The following is an 18,302-nucleotide window of genomic DNA, read 5'->3' on the forward strand; positions in this document are numbered from 1 at the left end:
ATTTACAGAAGTAGGACAAGAAGTAGTACTCCTAGAAAATATTTGTGAACTGCATTTTAGAAAATATGCATGTGTAGATGTGCTCATGTGAAAATCTGAGTGTTTGCAAGTTCACTTTCCCTCCAACCCAACTCTGGAAGAAGGTTCATGTCTGCCATTGTCAGGAGTAAATTCCCAACATTTCTCAGTATGGGAAAAGATTAGAGGAGAGTTGTTGAAGGCCCTTAAAACATGCAAGTTAGTAGGTTTGCACAGACTCAAAAGGGCATTCTAACCCTGAAACTATTGCTTACCAGTACCTTCAGCCCAGTATGTAGATCTGCGGAAACGTGCTAACATAAGGGGATTGCAAGTATTCAAACACTACTATGGTATGAGCCCTGGCATAATCAGAGAGACTATATCAGAGCTCTTATATAATGAGATTGCTGCCATAATTTGTCGCTGCACTGCATGGCACCAAAGGGACAAGTGGATTTTGTTACAGGACAAGTAGATTTATGAAGCAACCTGCCCCCATGGACAAATTGATATTTTATTGAATTCCACACCCCTGGGATGACTAGAGAACGAGATTTACCAACAATAGTACCTCTGACACCATAGATACAAACTCAGTTTTTTCACACAGAAGTCCCTTTTATTGACTCTGCGTTATTGTTCATTTGATTCTCTTTATATTATTTAACATTGGTATCCGCATTCTTTTCAAAGGCTCTCCTTTTTTACACAGAAAAATTATAGTGGTTGTTGCCACGACTGAATATCACAAAAAACATATATAACTTTACACAACAAAACATATATACATTCGCAAAGCGATCAAAAGAAAAGGGTTAGACTGTACACTTCATTATATTGTGGTCATTTCTAGTCATCCTACTATACTTGAACCAACTTTGAATCTGGGGTAGAGGTGTATCCCTCAGATTTTTGGTAGAATCAGTAGTCCCAGATAGTGTAGGAGAATGTTACTGTCCGAAATTATGCTCTTCAAGGTATAAGTCTTTTTTCTTTTTTATACATGTGAGTTTGGTAGTTGAGCATAGAGGTCTCCAATCCACTAGATAATGCCAATTAGGGCATTATCTAGTGGATTGGAGACCTCTATGCTCAACTACCAAACTCACATGTATAAAAAAGAAAAAAGACTTATACCTTGAAGAGCATAATTTCGGACAGTAACATTCTCCTACACTATCTGGGACTACTGATTCTACCAAAAATCTGAGGGATACACCTCTACCCCAGATTCAAAGTTGGTTCAAGTATAGTAGGATGACTAGAAATGACCACAATATAATGAAGTGTACAGTCTAACCCTTTTCTTTTGATCGCTTTGCGAATGTATATATGTTTTGTTGTGTAAAGTTATATATGTTTTTTGTGATATTCAGTCGTGGCAACAACCACTATAATTTTTCTGTGTAAAAAAGGAGAGCCTTTGAAAAGAATGCGGATACCAATGTTAAATAATATAAAGAGAATCAAATGAACAATAACGCAGAGTCAATAAAAGGGACTTCTGTGTGAAAAAACTGAGTTTGTATCTATGGTGTCAGAGGTACTATTGTTGGTAAATATTGTTAGAGATTCCACCTCTGATCCCCTTAACTGAATCAACCCCCCCGTACTTCTAAAGACTAGAGAACGAGGTCACCAACAGGGTTCAAGTAAATGAAGAGAAAAGCTGAGGCACATAAACCAATACTGAGAGGCCATGGACAGGGCATGGGGTCAGTGAAGAGTAAGGCCATGGGGGAGAGTTAGCGGTCACTGGTTGGTTGTGGAACGTTGCAGAAGAATGGGGGTATGACAGGCGAATGAAGTGGCATCCAGTGTAGAACTGGAAGTAAAGAAGTTGGAAGCGCTTATCATGGTCATCGATTTGTATGGTCAGCGGTCACAAATGGGTTAGGGATAGCAAAAAAAGATAGCGAGATTCACACTGAAAAGAAATGGGAAGGAGTAAAAGTAATGAAGGAATCAAGAAGTCTCACATATGCCCACTAGATGGAGGCACAATTCAACTTTTCACACCAAAGACTACAATGGAAATAACATTGATAGTGCCTAAGGAAACTAGTCATTGGAGGTTATTTTTTTGTAACATAATTGACATAATTTAACATAACTGTATCTAGTTCTTTACTTATGAGCTTTGTAAGGCGCTTTTTGGCACTTTCAATAAATTGTTTATGGCAGATTTGGGTAGAAAGACCTCTCCCTCCTAAGGTCCTAGAAGGATCCAATATACAGTTTTTTTGCTTCCCCAGAACCACTGAGGATTTAAAAGAGATTCAGTGCACTGTGCCTCCGTCAAGTATTTTGTGAAAAAAATAATCATAATTGTGTGGATTCTTCCTACTCGCCACTCCTCCCTAGGTATGCACACCAAATATATCACACTTCTTTCCCACACAGTTTTCATCTTTTGCATTGGGCAGAATTCCTTCGCTCCTACCAGTGCTTGAAATGGGAAAATAAGAGTGCAGGTACTCTATACCAGAGTACCTGCTTGTTTTTGAGAAGTGCCTGTATTCTCCAATTAAAAGTATAGCATTTCTCTTCATAAGTGCCGGTACTCTCAGTCTCAAAATAAATAAAAGGGCTGGTACTCCGTCCGGACAGTACCTGCCCATTTAAAGCACTGGCCCCTACAGGACACATGCCCCAGGAGTGCAAGGTCCCATCTCCCCTTTCTCTTTCTGTGCATATTCCTTTAAATGATCAGACTTTCCCTCTCTTACCTGTCACTTGGTCCCAGGTGTGCACCACTCCATCGCAGCTAACCACCTGCTGAACGGCTTCCAACTGGCCCACGAAGAAGACGGACTTCTTGTGCTCTGCGTAGGTGAGCCGCGGCTCCATCTCACTTGTGCCGTCTCCATAGTTGTATAGCGGCCAGAGACGGACAGTCCTGTCCTTGCTGCCACTCAGGAAGAAGTCTTCCCCGCCCAAAGGAGCCACACACTTGATGGCCCCAGAGTGGCCCAGGAAGCTCTGTAACTTGATCTGGTGGAAGCAGAAGTGGGACTCTTGCTGGCTGACTCCAATCTCGTACTGCCAGTACGCCAGCCAGTTGCCACACAGCATGTGCGCCCCTCGGGGAAGGTCCTGCTTCAGGGTGTTCTCATCATTGGCAGAGAAATGGGGGCTAAAGTCATCCGCTTCAGCCCGGCGAGACTTGGTACCCGGAGGCGGCACATCCTTGGGTACCTGGATCCTGTTGCCCACGAGGACACTACCGAATGTGCCCGACTGCCTCTCGTCTTCAAGGCCCAGTGCAGGGATGCTACTTTTCACCTCTTGGTCCAGCACACCAGACTGCAGCATCTGGTCTTGTTTAATCGTGTCCCTGCTCTGTGGGCAAACAGTGCCCTCATACATGTCAGACAAACGCTTCACCAATTCATGGTTTGGAACAACACGCCTGATGCCCAGCTCGCCTGTAAAGTGATAAAACATAGAAAACAATCTTATTTTTAACTTTAGTTTTGTAACTTTTAGCTTGTACAGATTACAATATTTGCGTATTCCTGCCACCTGGTGGCTGAATCCAGAACGCATTTTGAAACTTAACCTGTGGGCTACAACAGAGGAAATGTGTGTGATCATAAGAGGATCACGTTGACAGGAACCGCACACGCGTAAAGCCACTCTTGAGTTATTTTGTAGAGCAGTCACATTTGCAGACCAATTTAATCCGAGTGCCATCTATTGTTTGAGCAAAGGCTCGATGGGACACTGATTAAGGCCTACCAGATACAAAGCTGCAAAATAAGTATTACAGTTAAGTAAACTCCACGCAGCATAACATTCCCACGGCTTACATTTATAAAAAGTAGTTCCATACATAAGGCAGATTATAGGTATAGGTGCCCACAGGAAAAGCTATACGACACACACTTAGCCATTTTGGTATCCATTGCATTTCAAGCTATAGCTTTCGGAAAAGGTGCTCATATAAATCAATGGTGTAGCTCTGTAGTTTTTGACTCGATGAATATTGCCAAAGTGTGAAGCATTCACTGCCTTTTCATATATGGAAAATGTGCTACTGTACACAGTAGGCATTTTGGCGTAGAAGTACCAGAAGCATTCCACAATCCCCGACGCTGGAATGATTCCAATTCACCCTGTCCATATTCAGCTGGTCTACAAGCTAAAAACAAGAGGTTGTATTGATGCAACACCCAGTCGAATAAAAAGTGTACCCAAACAACATTCTGCTGATAACTGTGGGTGAGGAAAGAACATCAGCAGAACAATGAACACAGTAGGAAAACCGGAAACAACGGTAGGCAGAAAACATGGCTGAGGCACTGCGAGTGGTTCATACACATATAATACTTGGAAATAACGTACTCTGAGAGTCACGCCAGCTGCAATATGGGAGTCTGAACAAGCATGTAAATAAGCATCCATGTAACTCCTAATGAACAACAATGTTTGCAGCAGCTTCTTGGATGAGCGCAATTACACTTGCATCAGGTCGAGAATCAGTACTGGCAGGCTAGTATGTGAGCAATGAAGTCCCTGCAAGTACATTCTTCCTCAGTCCCCCAAATCCATGTCATCCAGTGGCCATCCACTCTCCCACCCTTCTGAAACGTGCTGCCCTCCTACCTCGCTGCATAGTAGAGCCATCCCTTGTACAGCGCTTCACTTCTAAGTAGCTAGGTTAGAGTTGTAGACATCTAATAGATGCCAGATGCAAATATCCCTTATCAATCAATGAAGGGACTTGACTTGAGGGTCCTTGTATGGAAGTCTGGATATGAAGAGTCTACATGTCATACTGGAAATCTGCCTTTCTGCGTGGTCACTCTAGATTTTTTGTCCTTTACTGGCCACTATATTTGAACTGGCTGTAGAGTTATGTGTACTTTACCACTGCTAACTAGTGATAAATTGCTAGTGCTCCTCTTAAATGGCAAATTTAACTTACCTATGAAGGTCCCTAGTACATTGTGCAAAGTGTACTCATGTCATTAGCAGACTGCAGCACCCATTGTGCCATCCACTAACTACAGTGAGTTCTAAACAGGACTGCAGACCTACCATTTGTAGCCTGCCTGTTGCACTTTTAACCTGCAAATTTAACCTGCCGTAATCACCCATTTTAACTTTTGTTTAAATATTTCTGTCACGCCTAAGCAGGCCTTATTGCCCATAGGGCAAGATGCATGTTATTTAAAAGTAGGACATGTAAAAGTTTAATGTTACACATGTCCCAACAATAAAAGGCCCCAAAAGCTATTTTCACTTGAGCAAGGATGTCTATTCCATAGGAAAACATTGGGATGCAATGTTAAATACTAATACTGTGTCTCAGGAATGGGACCGGATAGAAAAATATTAAAAATGGTGGTTTCATTAGTTATTAAAAAGCCAACTCAATGGTGAAGTTGAATTTTGACCAAATATCAAGGAAACATGCCTTTTTTAGAAAGTTACATCTTCTCTGCCTGAGGTTTGTGGAGACTAATCTGCATTTTGCTCTTCCATTTCTGCCAGCTAGTAGTTAGCATTTGAATAGGTGTTAATGGATATAAAATGCCTCCAAGGAGTGAGTATTTTCTTGAAACAATAAAACATGCAGTGGCCCGAATTGCAATGATGTCACTCGAATGCTACCAATAAGGTCTTAAGTCTAGTAGAAAGAAAATGAAATCTCAAACGTACCTTTACTCCAAATTTAACAAAATGCAAAATAAATTATAAGCTGGTATGTTTTGCTTTTTCACTATAATTTTTTAGCATATTTGAGACAATTAGATTGTTAGGGGTTTGTTCAGCTGAGAAGGCAACGTGTTTAAAGTGAGAACTAGGAAGAATGATTTCCTTACTTAAACAAACATTTGTTGGGTCTTCTGACCTAAAAAGAGAAACAGTCCACAGGATAATATTTTCCTAAGGAAGATAAAATTATTATCTTTGGATTGAAGGGCCTGAATTTTACCTCGAACAAACTTGATAGTTACCAAAGCTATGTTTACCAAGTTAACAAATTGATGTCACAAGAAGCCTACGTTTCTGCATGAGAGAGGCCAGGATACAATTCAGTTACCACAAAGGAGTCAGACCTCTTGTGGGATGATAAAGATGAAATTGTCCCAAAAAAGTATGCCTCGCTCTCACTAACCAGACAAAATGTGCCATTCAGGTTATTCAAGTAAGCTGCATTCGCTGAATAATCTGAATTGCAAAAGCCTGTCACGATATGTGTTGTTAATAAAAGGGATCATTCATAGCAACTATTTGAAGGTTAAAATGCTCCTCTTCTGCAAGAAAAGAAATGGTGCAAAACCAAAGTCCAAGCTAACCTTGCGGGCCTTAAACGCTCCATGCCACACAAGCGAGCAGCACAGCCAGAGCCACCCATTGTAACTCCTCCACAAAGGAAGCAAATGTAGCTTCAAATTCATCCAAAATGTAGACACTCAAAACTTCCTTCCCAGGACATGTACGACACCATGAATCTCTTCTGGGTCACGAAATAGACAAGATCTTAATATTGAAATGGACCTCCTTCAAGATGCTGCCACATTCCTCCCTCAAAGCTAACAGATTTCACGGGGACTGCCTCTCACTCAGTATCATGAGCGGCACGTGTCACTGCTCAGTGTAACTAATACCTCCCTTACAGAAGGAATCCTAACTAGACAAATCCTTCTGCTATTGAAAATGAAATAATCTTGATTCCAGGGACCTAATAAACTATCGACCTATCATATCTTCCAGTGAAGATTATCTTGCACACTGTCATCCAATTATCCAAAATATCACAGACTGCCACTAGAAGCCAACATCATCTCCAAAATATGCTGTAACTCACAGTAGGCAGTAAAACACAACACAACCATAAAACAGGGCATCAACAAAACATACAAACCTAGTACATCGGTAGACTGGAATTAAGAAGTGGAAAAAATAAGAAAATCCCCCAAACAAGCCTTTACATATTATACACAGATTTTAAAACAGAGGTATCTCACCCCTCAACTTCTTTATGTACGCATGGAGCTGCTAACTCATCTTTTCAAGATGCGCGTCATTCAACATTGAACAAGAATCTTCATGGCATATTAGCCTAACTGCAAGAGAAATCACTTCCCAGAGCGTATGATCCTGATCTTAATGTTTTCCCTTGTCTGCAAAACACACAGGGCCCAATTGCTTTCAAGATATGTGTGCACTTGCTTTCACATTGCCTCCTAGTGGATTATTTTCTTAAAGTACAAAATACCCATAGGTTTATATTTTCCACAACTAAGATTTCAATATCAGAAAAGAGAGGTAGGAGTGAATAATCACCTTTTCCCTTGCTGGACTAGTCATGAGGCAAATTTCAGGCAGGGGAAGGGCTCCATAGAAAATCAATCTCTTTGTGGAAAAACTAAGTTCTTGAAAACCGCCACAAGCGCATCAGCACTACAAGACTGAACTCATACTAGTGTGGAGCACCAAAGTCTATTTAGAGTGTCTGCTTTCATATTCGTCTTCCCCTATAAAGGGAACACAACTAGAACAAAACTAGTCTTGAGTGACCAGTCCCAGATTTATATTGGTAGGTTTATGTGACCCACTTCCACACTGGAATCATGATTTGAGGTCTAAGAAGATGCAGGTGAAGGGCTGTTCGAACAGTTGTGGGTCAGATGCTTGATAATGCACTCCACAGCTGAACTGAAACGGATTCATAGTCATTGTGATTTCAGGGACCTCCAGAGCTCAATGTCTAGACACAAGTTTACGTTGATCACAGGAGGTTCCCAGAGCAAATTAGATTCCATCTTGCATGTCAACTTTGACTGGGAAAGAAACTATCTAATAAAAAAAGAGGATCTCCTCTACAAAAGTTTTGAAACCTTTCTAAAAAGTCTTGGAAAGTTCTACTTGATGGAATGAACTACAGCTCCCACAGTGCACTTGGTTGTGATTCTTAAAAGATGGAATGGTGAATATATAATATTCTGAAAACAACAATGCCAGAAAGCCTTGAGGGTCTACTTACCTTGCAGTTTTCAAGACTCTGAGGGAAGGAGAAAGATTATTTTCACCTGCAGTACCGCTCTTACAACTTATTTTTCCTTGTGGTTTTGAAGCAATGCCCTGCTCCTGTGCCCCTTGAGAATCTCCTTTTCTCCTGAGCTCCTATTGCAAATCCTTGCTACAGACACCTTTTCTCCATATTCTTGCCTCCGGTGCTCGTGTTCCCTGCCATCAGGCTTCTTGCTGCCTGTTCCTGGGCTCAGACTGTTTCTCTATGCCTGCTATGATCCAAATAATGCCAGCTTCAATTCTGGAAACTGACCAGCCAAAGAGAATTGTTGTATTTTGTGTTGTATTTTGTGCCAACACCAAGATTAGCCAATCTCCAAGTTAACTAATTTCAGATTCAGTGGAGTAACCGCACAAGGAACCTTTTAAGGGACGGAATTCAGATTTGGTGTTGATAGGTTAATAATATTATCAATTCGGAGGGAGAGGAGGCAGAAGGTCAACTATTCGTACAATGGATCAACAACCGCAATCCTCACCTGAAAGGTTTGTTCACCCTGAACCGACACACCACCTACCCAGCGGATAGACATATGTGTTCCATAAACATACAGATTCAAATTTATTACTCTAACATCCCAAAGTACAAAGAGACAGTGTACCTTTTATCGAGTATTTGAGCAAGAGAACAAACTACTCCATGCTGAACAATATACAATGATCAGGCAGAAGCAACGGGTTAAAATCGGTAAAATAGATGCCATTTTGGAATCATATGCTAAGCCAGAGATTTACTGAATTACTTATGTGAGCACCAGCTCCCCAGTTTGAAATCATCTGGAATAGACTGTTCATAAACATTAGAAAATCCTGAACATATGCAACAGAAGCCTCTTGAGACCCCATGCTTGCTTTCAAGCGAGAAGTGTAATGGACGTGTTGGAGAAAACCATACCCATTGCAGTCTGGTGAATAAAACAAGGAAAACTGAGATCCATCCTGGAAAAACAAGGCACTGTCTATGCAGTATCTGCAGCAGTTGTGCACTCACCAAAAGCACCAAAGAACTAGATCTGGGATTGGGAATTACAATCCCACACAAACTGCAACAGTGAGCATGCCATTTACTTAAATCAAGGCCCTCGCAATTGAAATCTTATATGGGTGACAAAAAAAGTCAAACTATGGATTTTAGCACACTGAAGCAATATCCAAGGCAAATGTAGTACTAGAAATATGGTAACACACAGCATTTGGAAATGCCACTTAGAAAAAGACATACATGGACTACGACAGAAAAGGTCCACCCAACCCCAAAGCCCCAGTATAAGCAAAGGTTCTGTTTCAGAAGAAACGACAATCGATTTAGAAATTACATAAGATCATCACTGTCTGAACGAGATCTCTTCGCAACAAGTCTGAAGCGGAGAAACCATAAGCCTTAAGTCTTAGAACGTCCACCCTCTCAAACATACATACCCTCTCAAACATACATACATACACATATATACATACACATATATATATATATATATATATATATATACACATACATATATACACATACATATATACACATATATACATATATCATGTTACACTCCAAACAGCTTTGTCAGGTGTATACGGAGAAACGGACACTCCAATGTGCTCCGGTTGCAGGTTCTTTTTTTAATTTTTTTCTTTAAATATTTATCAAGTGAAATGCATGTGCAAATCAAAGACGCTTTTCGGCGATCCCAGTCTTAAAACGCTTGTGCAGTGTCCCCAACAAATATCACCCAAAGCATCACGTGATAGGCTGTCACCTGACCTATGATGGACATAGTTAAAAAACTTCCAATTCACAATAGTCCATCACTAAGCACTGGCAATATCCATTTGTATTTAGGTACCCAATTTATGCAGGCTGGACATGATTAAACATTTTTAAATATTTTAAATATAGTTTAAAAACATTTTTTTATATCTGTACAAATACATTTTGTAAGAAAACCCAAATGATATCTCTATGTTTATAAAAACAAATGTGGTCAATTCAATTGAAAACCGGGTTATCTACACAAAGACATATCTCCAAATTTTGTCCTACCCTGCCGTTGACCTAAATATCATCACATATTGTTACTTAGTAATAATATTGTATGGCTAGGCCATACATTACCAAATAAAGTGATCGCTATATAGACATTGCCCTACTTAAGGTGAATAACCAAAAAAGTGAATAAAGTGCAAGTGCTAAATTGTAAAAACAAATATCTACCATTTCACACCACCCATCCGGGAATCGTAAATGTGAACTAAAGATGTTCGGTAGAGGGAGAGAACAGCCTTATTATATCTATGTGTAATCACTATAGAGCTATTTACCAAGATTCCGATCATATAACCTCAAGTCAATGATGTTTAAAACCAGACAAGCACAAAAAGTTAACCAGGGAGACACCTTGTTAACAAAAATCACAGCTCTAAAATATGTCTAAAGAACCGATTATAGAATCACCGATGAAAAAGAATGCATCACGATATTGAACACCAATCCCATTTGTACTTGATCATGCTAATGTTTCAAGGTATTCAGTCTGTGCAAATGCGCCAATAAATAGTATAAAACCATTCATCTATAAATAATTATAAATAAGCAGTAAAATACACATAAATTGAAAAACATCAACCATAGACCCAATAAATATTTAAAAACATATTGAACAAGCATGATTTACAAAGATAAAATTCATATTCGATTAAAGTGCATATTAATAGTGAGCACCGAGCTGCCTATTTCAGTCATTAAAGATAATAGTGCAAATCTTCATATAAATTGAGCCCTCTAGGATGCTTAGTGTCGACGTCAATAATGTATTTAGTTTCCAACTGTCTAAGACTTTTTTCCCTGTTGCCACCCCTTTTGTTCTGTGGGACGTTGTCGATAACGTAATATTGCAGAGCATTCAGATTATTATTGTGTTCTGCTTTTATGTGCCTGGCAACAGGGTAAGTTGGATCTGAATTTACCGTAGCTCTAAGGTGTTGCAGAATAAGAGCATGAACCTGAAGTTTTGTGCTCCCAACATATTGTAATCCACACACACATTTGAGCACATACACGGCGTGATCTGAACGACAAGTATAATGTCCCTTTAATTTAATGGGGACATCAGGCTGTAGTGTATGTATGTGTGTTCACCCCAAACGTACAAGCACGGCATGTGCTACATTTAAAAAATCCTTTCTTGGGGGAAAGCTAGTTGCCTTTATTATAGATTTCAGGACTTGTTTTGACTAGATCACTGCGCATTGAATGCGCTTTTCTGTAAGTGAATTTGGGCTTGCTCGGAAGTACACTCTGAAGAACAACATCTGTAAGAACAAACGGCCATTGAGTGTTAATGATTTTTTGTACTGTGCGGGACTGCCTGCTGTAAGTAGAAATAAACCTACAGGAATCTGTGTTAGATTTTACTTCTTCAGCCCCCACTGTGGCGATTGCTGTTGATCTGTTTTTGGGACCCTTCTGAGTTGTAGTAAGAAGTTCTAATCTGTCTTTACTATTTGCTTTTTTAATTGCCAAATCAAGTTTATGTGGGTCATAACCCCGTTCTATCAATCTCAGTCTAGCTGTTCCTTGAGCCTCTCTCAATGCTGTATCTTAACTGCAAGCTCTACGAATTCTGAGGAATTCACCATACGGTTGTCTAGCAATTGTATGGTGGGGATGGAAGCTAGAGGCGTGCAGTAACATATTACCAGCCGTGGGCTTCCTATACAAACAAGTCTCTATCGCCTCATTATTAACCGTAACAGTGATATCAAGGAAATTAGCAGTAGAGGGGTCAACATGAGATGTACATTTTAGATTATACACATTGATGTTAATATGATCCACAAATCTATTCGCTTCTTCTTGTGTTCCCTTCCATATGAGGAAAACATCATCTATGAAGCTCCACATTTCAACCACATGTTGGTCATAAAGTGTCTTGTGCTTAACTTTGAGGACATGCTCCTCCCACCAGCCTACATGTAAACATGCATAGCTGGGGGAGAAGCCTGCCCCCATTGCCACGCCTTGTTTCTGCCTGTATATTTTCCCATGAAACGTAAAAATATTATTAAACAGGCACCACTATCATTTTTAGCAACATTTGATTATGATGATACATGTTAATGTTTCTGCGTTTAAGAAAATAATCCACAGCTCGCAGCCCGTCTTCATGTTTGATGCTTGTATACAGTGCAGCGATGTCAAGAGTTAAAAACAAGTAGTGCGCAATTGTTCAAACGATAGACCCATAAACCCTGTTAGCACAATATTGAGATTCCACATTGGTGTAGGGGGAGCTCTAGGTGGAATAACTCTTTTAAGTCCTTGTAAAAAAGCTTTAATTACAGGAATTCTAAATATAGAAGTTTGCTTCCTATTTTGATGATTTGCAGCTAATGCTGTAAGATGTATTTTTATAGAAGTGAAAGCTAACTCCGTAGCTTGTAGATAAAGCAGGTAACATGTAAGGTTTTGTGGTGATACATTTAGGGGATTAATGTTGTATAATGACAATAATAAACAACGCGTTTCCACTTTGCTTCATAGAATGCCTGTGTTGTGGGTCTTCTTGCTTCTTTTAAGATATCCATACACTTTTGTGATATATTTAGATATCCAAATTCTATGACCTCAGAGACAGCTTGAAAGATTGAGAGAGCTGGGATTTGCGTGTATAAGTGCTCCTTGGTTTTGAGGGAGGAGGTCTTGTGTGTTGGGTAATAGTTGATGTGGGACTACTGACAACTCAAAAGTAGTGTTGTGTACCATGGTTGTTGGCCCATGTGGGAGCAACCAGGATGAGTGTGAGGGATGTCTGCCTCAGTTTGTGAATGTCAAATGGAAGTAGAAGGAGAGGTGGAAAAGCCTTTGCAAATATCCCTGACCAATTGATCCATAGCATATTGCCCTTGGAGTGTGAGTGTTGTAACCTTGAGGCAAAGTTTTGTTATTTTGCATTCTGTGGTGTTGCAAATAGGTCTATGTCCGGTTGTTCCCTTTGCTGGAAGAATGGGTGTAGGACCTGTATATTGAGTTCCCACTTGTTGACTTGTTGGTGTGTCTTGCTGAGAAGATCTGTTAAGTGGTTTTCTACGCCTTTTATATATGTACTGTGCCAACAACTGAATGTTGTGCTGTTAAACAAACTTCCAGGTTTCTTGTGCTAGGAGAGACAGTTGTTGAGATTTGGTCCCCCTTGTTATTGCAGATAATACATGGTAGTAATTTGGTCTGTTTTGATTAGTACTACTTTGCCTTTGAGGTGAGGAAGGAATTCTTTTATCGCTAGATGAACAGCTAGCAGAGCTAGGTGACTGATATGTAGAAGGGATTGTCTGTGTGTTCAGTGTCCTTGTACAGTTACTTCCTGTGAGTGCGCTCCCCAGCCAGTCATAGATGCTCTGCTGTTTGTGGAATTGGGTCTGCAAAACGACTGAGGGGCATTTTGTGTACCTGCATATCGACTGAGGGACCTGCCGCTTTGCTGAAGGGACCGGCTGCTTGCCTCTTTCCCCCTGACGAGTTCTCCCGCCGCCGCACTGATACCATCTGCGGTCGCTGCGGGGAGAAACTCGCTTTCCCAGGGGCATCTGCACCGGCGCTCCAGGAACGCGTCTCAATCTTGCGCCTGGAGGCGCTACAAAGGAGGGGCTCGCCCGCAACGCGGGACGCGAGCGGGACGCCCGGAGCTAAGCCCGAGCAAAGGGCGGGCCGTCTGAGGCCGTCCGAGGCTGGCCAAGGTTGGGTTGGGCCCGGAACTCTGTTTGACGTGAGATATATCTTAGTTGCAGTATTTTGTTCATTCCTGATATTATTACTTTGTGCATCCATCTGCAACTGTCGTGCTTAGTGAAACATGCCTGCGAAAAAGAAAATTGCTCCTAATAATACTATTGACAACTATCTTGTTCATGTTGTAGAAAGAATCAATAGTGACAGGAGATCTTCCTTTGGAATAGATTCACCTAACCAATCACCCCTTATTGATATAGAGTTAGATGATCCTTTTGCGCATCAGATAAATAGTAGCTCAAATGGTGAAATACTTGATTCTTTTCCTGATACTATCATCATCCAGCCTAGTGGTATTGTTGCTGGTACCGAAGACACTAGTGCTAATGAAGCTTTGATAGAGATATCTACTAGTAATGAGTCCCCAACTTCCCTCGCAGCACCAGTCCTAGTCCCAAAGATTAATGGGGAAAACCAAAAGGCTATGACAAAACGGGAGGGTTTAAGATCAGCCAAGAATAAAGTTGCAAACCTTCCGAGGAAATTATCAGAGGAAGAAGAGGCTGATCTGACTAGTGAGGCTTATGTTACACTTTCAAATGTCCAATTTAACAAACTATTGATGTTGATGGAAACAAAAATTAAAGGTGCAGTTAAACCCCTGGTCAGTAAAATAGACAAGTTAACCTCCGAGGTTAATCGACTAGAAGATTTACTAGAAAAAACCCTGGGAGAAGTAGGCAAACTCCCGGAAACTGTCTTATCCAGGATCGAGCCTACTCTGAACAAACCAGCCACTGCAGCAAACAGTGGATTTATCCCTACCCCTGCATTAAATCCTCCAATGGCAGCCCAGATTAACTTCCCTGGTGGTGTCCTAGATGCTACGACTCCAGCTCCTGTTGTTGTTGATCCAATCACTGAGAAAGGGACCTTTGAGCTTGTAGTTGAGGCTTCCCCATTGGTTCTTGTCCTTGCTAACGTCCCTCCCTTGGCACAAGGAGAACACGAAACAACATCTTCCTTAATAAACAAATCTCTATCATGGTTGACCAACAACATGGTAATCTCTCCATGGGGAAAGCAGCAACTCTCAGAAGAGCTTGTAAATGCGAGAAGGGTTCAGTGGATTGGGGACAGGGTCAAAAAGTTCAAGGGGGAGTGTGCTGTCCTTCACTTCTCAGACCCTGGGGTTTTGCCTAATATCTTGCCCAACATCTTACCACCACAGCGGAGATCAACTTCAATTGTTCCATTGACTTTGGATTTCTTCTATCCTAGGAAGGGAAGGGGTCCGAATTCAAGTATTCTAAGAACAAAATGGAACATTGTGACTAAGAGGGGGAGGAAGGATATTGCCTCTGCAGAGTGGGGCCTGGGGTTGGAAAATCGTTTCTCTGCATTTTCAAATTTGGATGCCTGTGATTGACCACCACCTAATTGTAACTCTATGCCACAAATTGTTAGAGAAGAAAGCATCATTGGGGCGGCCAGCTACTTAGCTAAAGACCGAATAACGGGGTCCGCTTATGTGGCCCCAGCTGGTCCAACTAATGAAAATGTTAACTGTAATGATCTTGTTGGAAAGTTGACGCACGAGATTGTTACAAGCCCTAGTTCTGATATGGTAACTAACACGGGGAATCTTTTGTCTTGGAATGTGGCTGGTCTATGTTCCAAGTTGGATTGTGCTGATTGGTTTGGATTTATTAACAAGTACGATCTTTGTATCTTCCAAGAGACCTGGGCCTGTGACCCTGTTTTTGCCTTGGGATACATACATTTTCACGTCCCTGCTACTAAGGGCCCTAAAGGGCGTCCGTTGGGGGGTCTTACTATATGGGTCAGGCAGTCTTTAAAAACGGTAGTAAAATGTGTAGAGCTTGACCAAAAAGATATCCAGCTCATCAGACTCACTAGTGATCTACCCATCTCCATAGATATCTACAATATCTATGCTAGAGGTGGTAATAAAGGTAAATCTGAGGTTTTCTTGTGCTTGTTTAATCTCCTTGAGATACATTCTGCAGGGAAAAATATTCTAATTGCAGGCGATCTAAATCGCACTTTTGAACCTCTCATCACTGGTGACACCCCTTTTGGGGAAGAGGAAGATAAGCTATGGAATATCCCCACTCTAGATACTCCTCCGATAACTCGCTGGACGGCTGACATACTAGGCTTAAATGCAATGTGCCTGGAGCATGGGCTACGAGCCTTGAATGGTCGAACCAAGTCAGATCGAGTCCCCGCCATGACTTTTAACAACGGGCGAAACAAAAGCCGCATTGATTATATCATTTGTAGCATATCTTTATGGTCATCTGTTAGCGACATGATGGTAACATCAAGACCAGAAAGCGATCATGACCCTTTATGTCTCTCTCACAACTGGTGGCTGTCTAAGGCTATTGTACCAACCCCTTGTGACCAACTCTTGCCTCCGACGATTGTGCCAACTAATGATATGCGCAGGTTAAGGTGGTCAGGTGTCAGGACAGACCAGCTGGTCCTTGAAAAAATAGGAGTAGCGACAGACAAGGCCATAGCGGCCCTGGAGTGTGCAGTTGGGACTTCACAGGGCTATGAAGACATAACTAAAGCACATTTGACTCTCTTCAATGAAGTTAAAAGTTATTTCTTAAAACCTGTACATAACAAGAGGGTCTGTCCATATAGAGCTGCAAAGTGGTATAATCATGACTGCAGTGTGGCAAGATCCAACCTAGGAGCTGCTATTAAGAGCAACAATCTGGGTGAGATTCGATCTGCTAGGATGCAATATAAAAATTGTATTGCTAGGGCAAAAAGAGAATGGGACGAAGCTCACTGGCAGAAATTGAAATGTGCAAGTGATCGCAAACACTCTAGACTATTTTGGCACATTGTCAAATGGGGTCACGAAAGGCCTGCAGAAGCAAGTAACAATAATGTTCCTCATGATGCATGGGTCAAATTTTTCAGCGAACAGTACTCTTCTAGGGACCAGTTAGTAGACAGTACTTGCCCTATTTATCTGTTTGCAGACGACGACATCTTTGCTCAGAGTGAAGTACTGTTGGCCCTGAAATCCGTTCACAGTGGCCGAGCTCCAGGCATTGACGGGGTCCCTGCGGATGTTTTCTTAGATGACACTGATAGATGGAGCAAATACATCTGCTTACTACTAAATCACATTGCTAAGGGTGCTGAAATCCCGACATCATGGCTGGGCGCTGTCATTATTCCTGTATATAAAAAGGGAGATCGTGCCCAACCTTGTAATTACCGCCCTATCAGCTTAATTGATACTATTCAAAAGGTTGTGGGGCGAGTTATTGTTAACAATTTGCTTGACTGGGCAGAGGACCAGAATGTTCTATCCCCATTTCAGGCTGGGTTTCGCAGAGCAACCAGCACTGTGGACCAGGTCTTCCGTTTCCAGTTGATTCAGTGGAGGACTGTGGTACTGGGTGGAGGTAGTCTTTATGCAGCATTCGTTGACCTACGGGCTGCATTCGACCTGGTACCAAGGGCAAAACTGTGGGACGTGCTGGCAGCACTGGGGGTCCCAATGACCCTGCTGACTTTGATTATAAGACTCCATGAAGGTACTTATGCTAAAATCCAATGGGGTGGCTATGGAAATGACACTGTTGAATTTCCTGTTGAGCGTGGGGTTCGACAGGGTTGTTCTATGGCACCAACATTGTTTACCCTTTTTATCAATGGCATTGTTTCCCGCATGCAATCTCAGGCCGTGGATGCTCCTTCTCTCGCAGGTGTAAAAGTTCCTATTTTAATGTTTGCCGATGACACCTTGATTTTATCCAAATCCCCTAGCGGCCTGCAAAAAGCACTGGTAATTTTTGATAAGTTCTGTGGTGATCACGGCTTGGAGGTGAACGCTTCTAAAACAAAACTCATGGTTTTTAATCCTCATAGAAATTTTAAATCCAAAATATCCATGAGTGGGCGCTACCTCGAAGTAGTAAATTATTTTACTTACCTGGGGATTCAAATTTCTAACGACAATAGATGGAACCAACATTTAAATATTGCAGTATTGAGACACAAGCAATTGGCTGGTACCATCGTCAAGGAACACTGTAAATCACTGACCAAACCGATTAAACCACCCTTGATCATATACGAGGCTAAGGCAATAGGGTCAGCATTGTATGGGGCTGAGTTGTGGGGGCATGAAAACCTGCAGGAGTTACAAACATCGGAGAATAACTTCCTAAGGATACTTACAGGCACCCCACAGAGCAGTCCGCTTTTGCCTCTGAGATATGACCTTGGCAGGAAAGAAATCTCGGCAATGGGTAAACTACGTCCGATATTATATTGGCGTAGAATCTGGACCACCCCTGAGCTTTCACATTATGCAGAAGGGTTTGCTGACGTTATCAAAGCAGATCGATTTAACAAAATTAAATGGTTTAAATCACTAAAATTAGCTTTATGTGAACTAGGACTAAATGTATTGTGGTCCGACCCAGCCGGGTCATCCTTCCCATCAAAGTTAACCATAAAA

The 18,302-nt window shown here is 41.4% G+C and overlaps 2 protein-coding genes across 3 annotated transcripts in view; one reads left to right on the top strand and one right to left on the bottom strand.

The window, feature by feature from the left end:
* WDR81 (WD repeat domain 81) overlaps positions 1 to 18,302 on the bottom strand; it is a 187,134-nt gene that overhangs the window by 49,044 nt on the left and 119,788 nt on the right. For both annotated transcript variants that reach the window (XM_078680153.1, XM_078680154.1), the window contains one exon: positions 2,751 to 3,449. In XM_078680153.1, coding sequence (XP_078536279.1) covers positions 2,751 to 3,449 — 699 coding nt within the window. The remainder of the gene's footprint in view (positions 1 to 2,750; positions 3,450 to 18,302) is intronic.
* The window catches only part of CRPPA (CDP-L-ribitol pyrophosphorylase A), a 274,423-nt gene that overhangs the window by 45,325 nt on the left and 210,796 nt on the right, over positions 1 to 18,302 (top strand). The window lies entirely within an intron of this gene.

The sequence above is a fragment of the Lissotriton helveticus genome, chromosome 3_1, assembly GCF_964261635.1.
Source record: "Lissotriton helveticus chromosome 3_1, aLisHel1.1, whole genome shotgun sequence".
Lineage (NCBI taxonomy): Eukaryota > Metazoa > Chordata > Amphibia > Caudata > Salamandridae > Lissotriton > Lissotriton helveticus.